The sequence below is a fragment of the Tenrec ecaudatus genome, chromosome 12 (assembly GCF_050624435.1).
Source record: "Tenrec ecaudatus isolate mTenEca1 chromosome 12, mTenEca1.hap1, whole genome shotgun sequence".
NCBI lineage: Eukaryota > Metazoa > Chordata > Mammalia > Afrosoricida > Tenrecidae > Tenrec > Tenrec ecaudatus.
Genome location: NC_134541.1, coordinates 124,957,156 through 124,970,276, shown reverse-complemented (window position 1 = coordinate 124,970,276; position 13,121 = coordinate 124,957,156). Strand labels below are relative to the sequence as shown.

The window sequence follows — 13,121 nt, the reverse complement described above, 5'->3', positions numbered from 1 at the left end:
CTGGGAGGCCCGGCCGAGCCGGCTCAGGCCAAGGGCAAGGCCCCGGCGGCAGCGGGCAGCTCGCTGGTCAAGGTGTGCCAGCGCTCCAGGACTGCGTCCGGCTGCTGCAGACAATCACCCCAGTGCTTCCGAGCCTCCCCGCGGGCACCAGGCCCCAGGGACACGCCACCTGGGGAGCGGGCAGAGTCAGGGCCCGGCTTCTTGCCAGCGTACCCTCTATCCGTACCTCCCAGCGGGCTGCCCCGCTCACCGATGAAGTCGTTGGATTTCCCGATGTCGTAGTCCCACACGGTGACCTCCAGGGTCTTGGTGGCCAGAGCAGGGAGGTCTATGTCGTAGAAGAACTCCTGGGGAAGGGCCCGCCGGGCTCCATCAGAACTGACCCCCCCCCCCCACCAGGGCCGCCACCACCCCTCCCTGCCTGTTTACCTCGTTAAACTCGGGGTTTAGGGTCTTCTTCTTCACACACGTTTTATGCTTGGATTTCTTATCCACATCTGGCCTCAGGTACCTGGGGGAGGGGGCGTTAGAGGTGCCCAGGCTCCAGAGCTTGGGGCAGGGGCAGGCTTCCCAGGGCTGGGCCCAGCTCACGTCTTAACATAGGGGTCCGAGTAGCCGTTGACGTCCATGGCAGCCAGGTGGGCACAGCGCACGATGCCCACCAACAGCCCCCGACGCTTGGAGACATAGCTGAGGCTCAGCAGGATACGGCCTCTCTCTTCCAGCAGCCCAGGGCCCTGCTCCAGTTGCTCCAGCTGTGTGGGTAGGGCCAGTCAAAGGGGAGGGGGTAGTGGGACAGGACAGGACATGGAGGGGACAGACCTCCCCTGCCCATCCCACCCCTCCCATGTGGCCTCACCTCCTTCAAGTAGCAGGAGATGCCCCTCAGTGCGGCCGACATGGACGAGGGCGAGGCCAGCTGAGGACAAAGGATGCTGGCTACTGAGCCTGCTGCCGCCCCCACCCCACCCTGCCCCACCCGTGCCCCGACAGCACCCCCTCCCACCAACCGGGGCCTGGCGCTCCAGGCAGATGTTGAAGTGCTTCTTCTGGGCGGGTTTGAGGCGCCGCAGCGGCACGCGGATCTCCCCGATGAACTCGTTGTGGCTCAGCTTGTCCTCGTCGCAGACGGAGATCCTGGTGGTGGGGAATGGGGGTGTCACCCGAGCCCCATGCCCCGACTGGAGGAAGGTCCTTCCACTCAACCTGAGAGCTCAAGACTGGCCCCAGCTCTGCTCTAGAAGACTCCCACCTCAGCTGTAAAACAGGCCTTACCCAGGGCTGCGAGGCGACCACCAGGCCCGGGGACCCTGCAGGCCCCTCCCAGCCACTGTGGGCATCCCTCAGGGTAGTCTGGACCTGGGGGGGTGGGGGGCATGCAGCATCTGACAGGTGCATGTGGATAGGCGGGCACAGAGTTGGGATGGAAGAGCTAGCTGGGCCCGGTCCCCTCTTCGCTACCGGGAGCCGCCTGAGAGCCCTGGAGTCCCTGTGCTTGCTTCCTTCTACTGGGACCTGCCTGTCACCGCTGTTAGCCAAGCCATGCTCTCCAGTTGATTCAAACTCAGGTTTGGGGGGGACTGTAAGTCTCGATGAGAACAGATAGCCACATCTTGCTCCTGAGGAGCAGCTGGGGGTGGGGCTCAAACCTCCCCGCCTCACTCAACATAATGTGGGGAGTCCCCACTTACTGGATGCCATGGGCAGGTCCCTTGACCGCCCTTCTCCTGCATTGAAAAGTCAAGTGAAATCCGGCCTGGGCACCAGGGGACCCTCAGCCTGCCCACCTCTCCCTTCTGCAGCGTGATGCCAGTGGGCCTCCACAGCTCACTCCCGCCGACACCCCCTCTCACAGCCGAGCTCTGCCCCTCCACAGCCCGCTGTTGCCCCACCGCCAACCGTGGGCGAGGTCCCTGCAGTGAAAGTCAGGGAACTGCTCCCCACAACGCCACCTGCAGGGCGATGGGGAAGCTCTCTGTCCCTGAAGACCACAGGACAGGCCACTCAGATTGAGCCAGGGCTTGGAAAGGGGATCTCGGTGGCAGAGAGGTTTTAGGAGGTGGCCGGAAGTTCAGCTGCCACGGGGGAGGGGCAGGGAGTGCTCCCTAGGTCGACGGCAACCGTTGGCCATTGGGAAGGTGCTGCCACCTCCAAGGAGGGCAATGCCAGGGGTCCCTGCAGCCTGCTGCCCAAGGGAATGGGAAGCCCTGGGTGGTCCTGAACAGCTGTGGAGAGGAGCTAGAGGGGAGGGAGGAAATTGAGCCACAGCCAGTGACTGCCACAGGGCTGTCCCCAAGGGGGTGCCCATTGCCCACCTGAGCACCTTGTGGGTGATATCGTCATCCGTGATCCCGCTGTACGTCAGGTCCTCATTCCACACTGGGTTAAGCGTGTTCCTCTGCGTCTTCGTTTTGAGCTTATTAGCCTGCCGTGTAGGGCCACGGGGTTCTTTGTAAATGTCCCCAGATGCACGGGGTTAGGGGTGGGGTGTCAAGGACAAGCCCAGGGGCTGAGCCAGACTAGGAGGGGGACCCTTACCTTGCAGGCTCCAGGCAGCAGGTGCAGCTTGACATAAGGGTCGGCCAGGCCATTGAAGTCCATGGGCTTGAGGCCCTGGGCAGAAGAGGGGCAGCCAACAGGGCTGTGGGCCTCAGCCCCTCCCCCTCTCCCTTCTACCCTCCCCCTGAAGAGCTGGATCCTGAGGAGAGGTTGGAGGATTGGGGAAGGAATTGGCAGGTAGGAAGGTAACCCACCCTCCTGAGGGCACCCACCTTGGCCCTGAGGATACTGCAGTGCAGGGTGCAGGAGGCCTGGTCGTATAGAAGGTCAAACTCCAGTGTGCCCAAGGCGGCTGGAGAAGAGAGGAGGTACAGGGGTGAGTGTGGAAACACAGGGCTAGGAGACACTCGGTATCAGGCCTTGAAGGTGGGTGCTGCTGTCTGTCAGCCCAGGAGCCTGTGTGCAGGAAGGTGAGTAGCCCCGCATGTCTGTCTGTCTGTCTGTCTGGGTCCCTGGCTCAGCCACAAGTGAGGCTGTGTGGGTGGCCGAGTGCCTCAGCAGAAATATTTAATATTGAGCCTGACTGAGACTGTAAGCTCCACACGGCCTGCAGCTGTGGGGGCAGTGCCCGCCCCTCTCCCCTTTGCCGCCCCCCAGCATATACCCCTTGCAGGATTGAAGTCTTTTATCCCAAGCCCCCGAATAGCGCCACCCCCCTCCACCCATGAGGACCCGACTCACTGGTTTCATCTGAGTCACAGCTGTCCACCTCGGCTCCGTCCTCAGGTGTGGTGGCCCCAAGTAGGGCCACCGGGGGGCCAAGGGCCAGGGGGGCCAGACCAGCTGGGGCATCCCCGCAGCCCCCACCCCCGCCTTCAGGTCCAGGCCCCCGGCGGGGGAAGTAGTCCGAGATCTGCCGGATAGGCCTGATGGGCCCGGGGCACACGTTGATAGCCATGTGCTCCTGGATGCTGATGGTCATGCGGTCACCCCTGCGGCCCCTCATGCAGCACCCCTGGCCGGATGACAGGGAGAGGGCATAGGTCAGTTGTCTGCTGGCATCGCAGCCCTGGGGCAACCCTGGAAGCCTGGCCTGGGGAACCGTCACTGGCTTCCCAGGGTGTCAGGGGAGAGGTTAGTCTGTACTAGGTGGTGGGTAGGCAAGAGGCCTGGGTCCTCCTGACCCCACACCTTGGCCCACAGGGGTGGGCTGCCAGTCCACTCCCCCGCTAAGCTAGGCCCTGACCACTTCAGTCTTGTCCACTTACCTCTCCATTGTCCCTTTCCCTATCATCCCGGCTCTTGCCGCTCAGTCGGGCTCAGGCCCTGCCCTCCCTCCAAGCAGCACCGCAGGCCCCTCCTGGGCCCCTCCGACGCTCCCTCCATCGCTCTGCACCGGGCCCACCCGACCAGACCGCCCAGGCTCACTGCCCCTCCGTTCAACCGGTCTGCCGGCTCCCGCCCGCCCCCCAAGGTGGGGACCCCTGCCTCACCCAGATGCCTACCCCACAGCTCCGCTCCCGGGGATGCCCGAAATCGCAGCCGCCGGCGAGCGGAACACCCCCGCAGGCGCACACACGCACACGCCCTCACCCTCAAGCCCCCGCCGGCCCAGCCCCCCGCACCTGCCTCTGCGCGTCCAACAGGTGCCCGGGCACTGCGGGGACGGCGGGCGCGGGCTGGGCGGTGGCGGCGGGCGCTTCCCGGGGCGGCCAGCTAGCAGGAGCGCGCGGAGTCCGGCTGTGCGAGCGATGGGGAGGGGGGAGGGCGGGAGGGAGAAAGTGCGCGCGGAGGGGGTGAGCGAGGCGGCGGTGGAGGCGCGGGGAGGGGGGCGGGGGGGGGCGGACCTCGGGACCCGCCGACGGGCGCAGCCGGTGGGTGCACACACGCTCCTGGGCACGCAGCCTGGCACACACTTGTGCACATGGGCTGTCTGTGCACACCGCTGGCACGGGCCTTCCCGCGCGCACACGCCCGGGCCCACGTGCGCGCTCACACACCAGCACGAACCCCGGCGAACTTCGCAGACACGCTCGGGCGCCCCCGGGAAGGGACCCCGAGAATTGCCGGGCTTTCCCCGCTCCGACCCGGGGCCCCGCGCGCCTCCCGCCTCGGGGTCTTCGGGCACCCGGACCACCGGCCTCGTTACCATGGCGACGCCGCCCTCCCACCCGCATGTTCCCACGCCCCTCCCCTGCAGAAAACCCTCCGATGGGGAAGGGGGCGGGGCTTAAAGATCCGCAGTGACCCAGGGGGGCGGAGGTGGGGGGTCCCCTCCACCTGCTCGCGCGAGCGGCTCTGCGGCGGTCAGCCGGGGTCCCCTCCTCCTCCGCGTCTCCCCGAGTGTCCGGCCTGGCCCCTCGGCTTGCGGCGCCAGCTCCGAGTGCCCTGCGCCGTCGCATCGGTCCCTGTTTACCAGCTGCACCGCAGGCAGAGGCGACTCAGCGTCGCCAGGCCCCCAATGGCCGGGCACAGGCGGCATCACAGCTGCTTGCGATGTGAAAGTTAGAAAGAAATCAAAGGACACGGACTCATCACTGGTCACCTACCCAATTCAAGGCATGGGCTAGCTGCAGACTGTGTTGACGTGACTGGCGGTGACCAGGCACTCGGGCCCACTGCCGGTGCAAACACCAGACACCTCGCCGGCAGGAAGTCCCGCCAGTGACAAACACATAAACTCCTTTTTATGTTATGGGTTGTTTTTTTTAAAAATCATTGTATTGGGGGCTCGTACAGCTTTTATCGCAATCCATCCACGGTGTGGAGCACATGTATACATTTGTTGCCATCATCCTTTTCAAAACATTTTCTTTCTACTTGAGCCCTTGGTATCAGCTCATGTTTCCCCCTCTCCCACCCTCCCACCCTCCCTCCCTCCCTCCCTCCCTCATGAACCCATCGTAATTTTTCCCCTATGTCTTATACTGACCAGTGTCTCCCTTCACCCACTTTTCTGTTGTCCGCCCCCCTGGGAGGGGGTTATATGTAGATCATTGTGATTGGTTCCCCCTTTCTCCCCCCACCTTCCCCTTACCCTCCTGGTATCGCTGCTCTCATTATTGGTCCTGAGGGGTTTATCTGTCCTGGACTCCCTGTGTTTACAGCTCTTATCTGTACTTGTGTACATGCTCTGGTCCAGCCAGATTTATAAGGTAGAATTGGGGTCATGATAGTCGGGGTGGAGGGGGCGGCGGTAGACAGGGAGGAAGCATTAAAGAACTAGAGGAAAGTTGTATGTTTCATCGGCGCTTTACTGCACCCTGACTGGCTCACCTCCTCCCTGCAACCCTTCTGGAAGGGTGTGTCCAGTTGTCTACAGATTGGCTTTGGGAGAAGGGAACAAAAAGTCATCCAAAAGAGATGGCCAGGAGGTGTAGGAGGCCTGGTGGGGCTTGATCAAGAGCAAGTAGCCAAGAGGAATTACTGAAACCCAAAGAAGGCTGAGCATGATAGTGGGACAAGAGGAAAGTAAAAGGAAATAGAGGAAAAGGGTAGGAGGGGAAGGACATTAATAGAGGTCTAAATACAGGCATGTACACATGTAAGTATATTTCTATATGATGATGGGGAAATAGTTCTATGTGCATATATTTATAGGATAAGTATTAAAGTAGCAGATGGACATCGGGCCTCTACTCAAGCCCTCCCTCGATGTAAGAACACCTTGTTCTAATAACCTGGCATTCCGTGATGCTCACCTTCCCGACATGATCACTGAAGGCAAAATGGGTGCATAAGTAACTGTGGTGAAGAAACAGCCCAGTTATTAAAAGATGTAGCGTCTGGGGTCTTAAAGGCTTAAAGATAATAGAGTGGCCATGTAGCTGAGAAGAAGCAACGTCCACCTGGAGGAAGCACACCAGCCTGTGTGATCATGAGGAGTTGATGGGATCAGTATCAGGCATCGAAGACTCAGAACAAAAAAATCATATCAATGTGAATGATGAGTGGACACCCAAAGCCCATCTGTAGACAAACACATACACTCTTGGACCCAAAATCTCAGGGTTCAGAGTTGCATCCATGTGCAAACTAATGGAAGGCCAAGGTTACCATGATCTTTCAATGGCAACAGATTAGAAAACACCCTTGGGAAGTGGTTCTCAACCTGTGGGTCGTGACCCCTTTGGGGGTTGAAAAACCCTTTCACAGGCATTGCCCGATTCACAACAGTAGCCAAATGACAGTGATGAAGTAGCCACGAAGATCATTTTATGGTTGGGGGGGGGGTCACCACCACATGAGGAACTGTATTAAAGGGTCCAGGTATTAGGAAGGCTGAGAACCCCTGTCCTTGGGGGATGGCTACATTCAGACAGGGAATTCGGCCTGTCCAGAAAGCAGGGCTCTTGATCCACATGTGTTGAATCAGCTTCAGGAGCCCTGGCACCATTGTGGTTATGACCACAAGGTCAGCAGCTCAAAGCCACCAGCCACTCCTTGAGAGAAAGATGAGGCTTTCTACTCTCCTGAAGGTACCTACCATCTTGGAAACCCACAGGGGCAGTTCTACTGTGTCGTATAAAGCCCCTACGCATGGGAATTGTTGAGAATCATCTTCGCGATCTCGTGAAATTTAAAAACCAAGGAGCGGCACAGTGCAGGGAAGGCTGCTCTCTGAACGGAGGGAAAGCCCGATCCAGCTATGTTTGTTGATGGGTGCCTATCTTATTTCTGAAAGGCTGCTGAAGGGCAGTGACTTACCGACCGTGGCCCTTCTAGCCATCGTCTTTGTGGCTGCAATCAGATGGCCAAGGAGGACCGGGCAAGTGTGAAGTGCTTACGCTCCGCCCAGGGGACTGGATGGCTTGCTAGCAAGCTCAGGGAGACAGCAGCACCTTTGCGGAGGAGGGACCGGGCAAAGAAATATTTACTCAGAACACTCACTGGCACGGAGTCGAGTCGGGGCATGTGGAACTGCTCCTGCGGGCGTCGGAGACGGTCACCGCCTGCTACGGTAGGGAGCCTCAACTCTCTCCCGAGGAGCGGCTGGTGGTTTTGAATGGATGGCCTTCCGGTTAGCAGCCCAATGCATAAATTAAAGTGTAGAGAACCCTGAAATAGGGATTGGTCCCCCTAGTTTTAAGAGCAATCATCCTAAAGATAGAAAAGGGGAGGGGGCTTCTCGCCATTATCAAGAAAGAGCCACCAGGCAGGGCATGTGTCTTTCAGGACCTTGAAACCTGAGAGACTGCTGTGACCCCAGAGAGAGCTGAGTGTTGGCAAGAAGCGGCGGCAGCGGGGACAGCGGAGCCGAGAGATTGGCACGGGACAGGGCAGTGGGCTTCGCAGCCCGCAGGTGGAGAAAGCTCAGTGGCAGACACTATGAGCCGTGTGTAGGGACTCACTACACTGCAGCTGCACAAACATGTCGAGGCCTTTTTCTCCCCACTTAATGGCAGAGGGCAAGAGGCTTGCTGGTGCAGTGGGATTTCTCTAAGCCCGCACTGGCTGAGCTAAAAGAGCTTCGTAACCCTTGTCCGAGCAGGGCAGAGGCCAGGCCAAGGGGCCGAGGGCCAGAGAGAGACAGTGCCGATCAGCCAATGGGACATTCCTGTTCCTTCCCCACTAGACCCCATAAGCATGAGTTGTGTGTGACCACTGCAGCCCAGCAAAGAAGCAGATTGCCGTCCTGGGAGGAGTGATTGGTGTCAGGACTAGTTAAAAAGTTTGGAGGATAGAGGCAGGTCTGCCCTCCTCCCTTCATAGGAGCCAGCGTGGTGGGTGGCTGATGCTGGTGATCTTGGCTCTCTCTGCCCTGGGACATCCCTGTGCAACTCTGGCAGCTGCCTAGGAAAGTGGTGGCGACGCTGTTCTCTGATGAGGTTACTGTGGGACAGGGTGGGGCAGGAAGAGGGAGCCTTCTTTTATAGCTAATATCCTTTTAAAGTTTTGCATTTTGCCCCATGAGCATCTGTTGTCTATTAAAAACCCATTAAAGATAAAGTGTGTGCATACATATATATGTATGTGTGTGTGTGTGTGTGTGTGTGTGTGTATGACTCATCATTAGGTCTCCTCTGGGGCTCTTCAGAGTAAGGAGGGAGGCTAGGCTGATGGGGACTCTGTCCAGGACTAGAGCTGGTGGGTTTGGCAGGAAGGCACCTTTGCCAAGATGCCACAGATAAGGGGAACAGGGCAGCCTAGGCAAGGTGCCCCCAAAGTTCCATCTCCTCGCCTACTTCCATTTCATCGTGTTCAGCTCATGGTGCAGGCCAGCAGCCGCAGCAGAGTTTCATTGAAAGTCAACGAGGATGAGATTGGAAAGCAAACCGATTGCTGATTGTGGTCGATACATCATCTGGTGTCCATTGGGGACCTGAGAGGGTTAAGATTGAAAGCGTGAAGTCTAGCCTGTCAATCCGGCCAAAGCCAATGAGGCCTCTGTGTGGGTGTGGCCTTCTCCTGAGAATTCTGGGAACTCCTGTACTTCCTCCTTGGAGGCAAGAGACATGTCTCTCTCTCTCTGTTCACTCCCTTGGAGATGCTCTACTGACGCCCTGGGAGCTGGAGGAGCCACATGGACCTACCCTGATGCAACCAGACCTCTGGAGCCGGAGAAGCCACGTACAGACCCCTGCCAGCGCTGAGATGCTTTACGACGCCACTGGATCCAGAAGACTTCCAACCCACTGATCTGTGATCCTCCTGCAGTTGGCATCATTGCATGTGTTTAGTGAGTCTGAAGAGGACTTTATAGATTGGTATCAGACATATATGCTAATATTGGACTTAGGAACTTGATCTGGACTGGGCTGGGACATATTCTCAGTACTCAGTTGCTATTGTACAGAAACCTCTTTCTTATACACATGAGTGAGTGTCTATGAATCTGTTTCTCTAGTCTATCCAGACTAACACACAGAGTTTATTATTATTAATAATGGCTGTTACAGATCTTATGGCAATGGATGCTTCGCTGTGTTAAACACACTCGTACATAAGTCATGCAGTTATTCTCACACATTGCCTAGTGTCGCCCGTGAAGAGTCCTGATGGCTGAGTGTGACGGGATGGGCTGCTAGCTGCAGGGTCGGCAGTTTGAAACCGCCGGCCGCACCTCGGGAGACAGACGGGACTCTCTGCTTCCATAGAGCATCCCAGTCTAAAAAGCCAGCAGGGACAGTTCCACTGTGTCCTCTTGGGTCGCCGTCAGTCGACAGAGGCTGGGTAACAGTGACATTGAGTGTTGGAAGGGCCATGGACCGCCAAAAGCACATCCAATCTGTCTTGGAAGAAGTAGGGCCAGCATGCTCTTCAGAGGCAAGGATGGCGAGACTTCACCTTACATCCTTTGGACGTGTGGTCAGGGGAGAACAGTCCCTGGAGAGGGACGTCCTGCTTGGTAACGTGGCCGGGCAGGGGGAAAGAGGAAGGCCCTCAACAAGAGGGATGGACACGGTGGCCGCAACAATGGACTCAGACCTAGGAGCCATGGTGATCAGGGGACAGGACCTCACAGTGTTTCGTTCTGTTGTACACAGGATCGATGAGTCAGAAACAACAAGACGGACCTAACATCGCCACCCCCACCAGAGCTCACTGACCCACTCGCCCACGGATGGGTCCTGAGTGGTCTCCAACCGCTCATGCGTGCAAAGTGGGCTGCGATGAACTTGGATGTGCACGGCTCTCTCCAGGTGGCAGCTCTCTCTCTCTCTCTCTCTCTCTCTCTCTCTCTCTCTCTCTCTCGGATGTAAACCAAGTTGAGGGATCGCTGGGCTAAAGGGCTGTAACCACACGCTCAGGAAGAGGGCGTCTATGAGGATGGCCCAGGACTGTGTGGTGTCTGGTTCTGTTGGGCACAGCCTCGCTCTGGGCGGGCATGGACCCCCAGGGCACTCCCGGCAGCACGGCATTCCTGCTCGATGGAAAGCATCCAGGCACCTGCTCACCCTCGCCGAACACGGATGGAGATGTGACGACAATGACCAGGGGGAACTTCACAGCCCTCCTCCACAGCCTCGTGCGAGAGACCGAGCGGCACGCAAACATTCCCAATCCGTGGGATGGGCGCTGTGCCCGGGGTGGGTCAGAAGGCTGTGGGAGTTCCCTGAGGGGATGGGAAGACAGCAGGCCAAGTGTCCTGGGCTGAGGACGTTTGCCTGAGCCAAGGCCGGAAGGCAGACAAGCACGCAGTCTATCCAGAGACTGAGCAAGAGGCCAGCAGGGATGGAGGGTGCCGAGTCAGGGGACCTCTCGGGGAGCCAAGGGGAGGAGGAAGCTGTGGATCCACAGGTTCGGATCGGTTCTGGCTGTTAGCAGGAGAGTGGGTGGATCTGAGAGGGTGTCTCCATCACCCAGGGCTGCTATAACAGCAAGGGCACCAGGGGACGCCTTTACCCACAGGAAATCCATTGTCCCCGGTGCCAGTCTGGGCACCTGAGAGAAACAAATCCACAGAAACTCAGGTATAAGAGAGAGTTTTATATAAAGGGTAAGTGCACACCAAGAAAACATCCCAACCCAGTGCTGCCCAAGCCCACAAGTCCAACACTAGCCCATATGTCAGACACCAATCCACAAAGTCCTCCTCCATCTCACACAACACGCACTATGATGCCGACTGCAGGAGGAAAGCCAAGTCAGTGAATGTGTAAGCATCTCAGCGCTGCCAGGGGTCTCCACGCACTGGTCCAGCACCCAGGGCTGCATCGGGGTAGGTCCATGTGGCTTCTCCTCAGGGATGTCTTGCAGGAAGTGAAGTGAACCTTGCCAGCTGAAGCAGGGAACTGGCTAAGGCAGCTGCACCCTGGTGTGACCATCAGAAAGCAAGAGACCTGAGAACTAGAAAGTCCAGGCTCACTGAGTCATTTATCCCTCTGCCCTTCAATTAACCCCACATGTGTTTATTTGCCAGGTTGGCAAAATAAACTCTCTCTCTCTGTCTCTCTCTCTCTCTCTGTCTCTCTCTCTCTCTCTCTCACACACACACACACACACACACACACACACACACACACACACACACAGTTTCAGAGGCTACGCGTGCAGCCGACACACTGGCTCTAGGGAGTCTTCCTTCCTGTCTGCTTGGGCAGGAAAGTCGTTGTCTCTCTGAACTTCTGCTTCTGGGAGATCCTTAGGTGGCTTGGCATCTCTCTTCCCCCATCTCGGCTGATTCGGTCACTCGCTGAATCTCTCTCTCTTTCCCCCCCACTTAATCTCTTCTGTGTCTCAGAAGATATTGGCTCGAGAGAGCCTACATGAATCCTGCCTCATTACCAATCATGAGGAGCACCACCCATCCGCAAACAGGATGACAACCACAGACAGAAGTTAGGGTTTAGAACATGAGTTGGGGGGAACCTAATGAACTCTCTGATGGGGGAAGAGGGATCAGAGGGACCCCAGTCAGCCCAAAGGCTGTTGCAGTCCGTTGCAATGAGACGTGGGAGGAGGACAGCAGTGTCAGGGCGTGGGAAAGCTTTCCGGTCACTCCCGGTCCTCCATTAGCCAAATACAAAACCACTGCCATCGCGTGGGACTCACGGAGACTCCAAAGGGCTGAGCAGAACCGTTCCGTAGGACTTCTGAGGCTGCTCACTCCTGGCAGAAAATAGAGCGACTCCGCTTTCTCCTGCAGAACAGCTTGCAGGTTCCAGCCAAGGTCGGCAGTTCAAAACCACCAGCTGCTCGTCAGGACAAAGATGAGGCTTTCTACTCCCATAAAGAGTGACGTCTCAGAAACCCACAGGGGCGGCTCTCCCCTGGCCCATCGGGTCACTCTGAGTTGGAATGCACTCCGTGGCAGCGGGGCTCGTGGTGGTGGTGGTAAATGTGGTCATCGGGTGGGTGGAGTGGACCAAGTGGAGGAGGTTGGTGTTGGGAGGTGAGCCCTGCAGTGTTAATTACGGGCATGTCCCGAGGGAGCTGTAGGATGAGTCCTGGGATTTCATCTCTTCGGATGAGGCCATTGGTTGAGATGCAAAGTCTGGGGGCGTGGCAGGTCTGAGGTAGAGGAACCTAAGGCTCCGTTTAGAATAGACTGCATTTGAGATGATTTTGGAAATACAAACAGATACCAAGCAGGAAGTTAGATATGGGAGTCTGGAGCTCAGGGGAGAGGTCTGGGCTAGAAATATCCATTCGTGAGTCACCAGCATATAGATGGTGTTTCAAGCCAGGAGAGCGGATGAGATCACCTAAGGAGAGAGATTATAGATGGAACGAGAAGGCCGGCGGTCGAGCTGAGCAGAGGAGGAGGAGCCTGGGACACGGGTGAGTGTGGCCCCAGGCTGGAGGTCAGAGACAGTGCCCGATCGTGGGAGCTGACCCATTAAGAGGTCATTGGCAAGGTCAACAAAGCAGAGTCTTCGAGTGGTGAGGGGCAAGACGGATTGGGAGAGCGGCAGACAAAAGATGCTAAGACGTGCATTCTTGTGGGCTTCCTCTACACACACACACACACACACACACACACACACACACACACACACACACACACGGTTTCCCAGGGCAGACACTGTGCCCTGATGATTCCTACCACGGCCATACATGGAATCCAGCCCAGCCCAGAACAGAAACCCAGTCATCTAGTCATCTGTGCGTTGGATGAATTGGTGTCGGAATAATTCGCCGTGGGAGTCTCTTCTGGTAGAGAGAGCAACTGGATTCTT

At 57.7% G+C, this 13,121-nt stretch overlaps 1 protein-coding gene across 1 annotated transcript; it reads right to left on the bottom strand.

Annotated features, from left to right (window-relative positions):
• Nucleotides 1-23: 23 nt before the first annotated feature.
• Nucleotides 24-3,505, bottom strand: DOC2A (double C2 domain alpha). The gene is made up of 10 exons (XM_075528428.1): nt 3,241-3,505; nt 2,772-2,851; nt 2,539-2,613; nt 2,316-2,425; nt 1,011-1,137; nt 860-919; nt 592-755; nt 430-511; nt 251-347; nt 24-169 (listed from the first exon to the last, which is right to left on the bottom strand). Exons 1-10 carry the CDS (start codon nt 3,503-3,505, stop codon nt 24-26), a joined length of 1,206 nt encoding a protein of 401 aa, XP_075384543.1.
• Between the last annotated feature and the right edge of the window lie 9,616 nt (nt 3,506-13,121).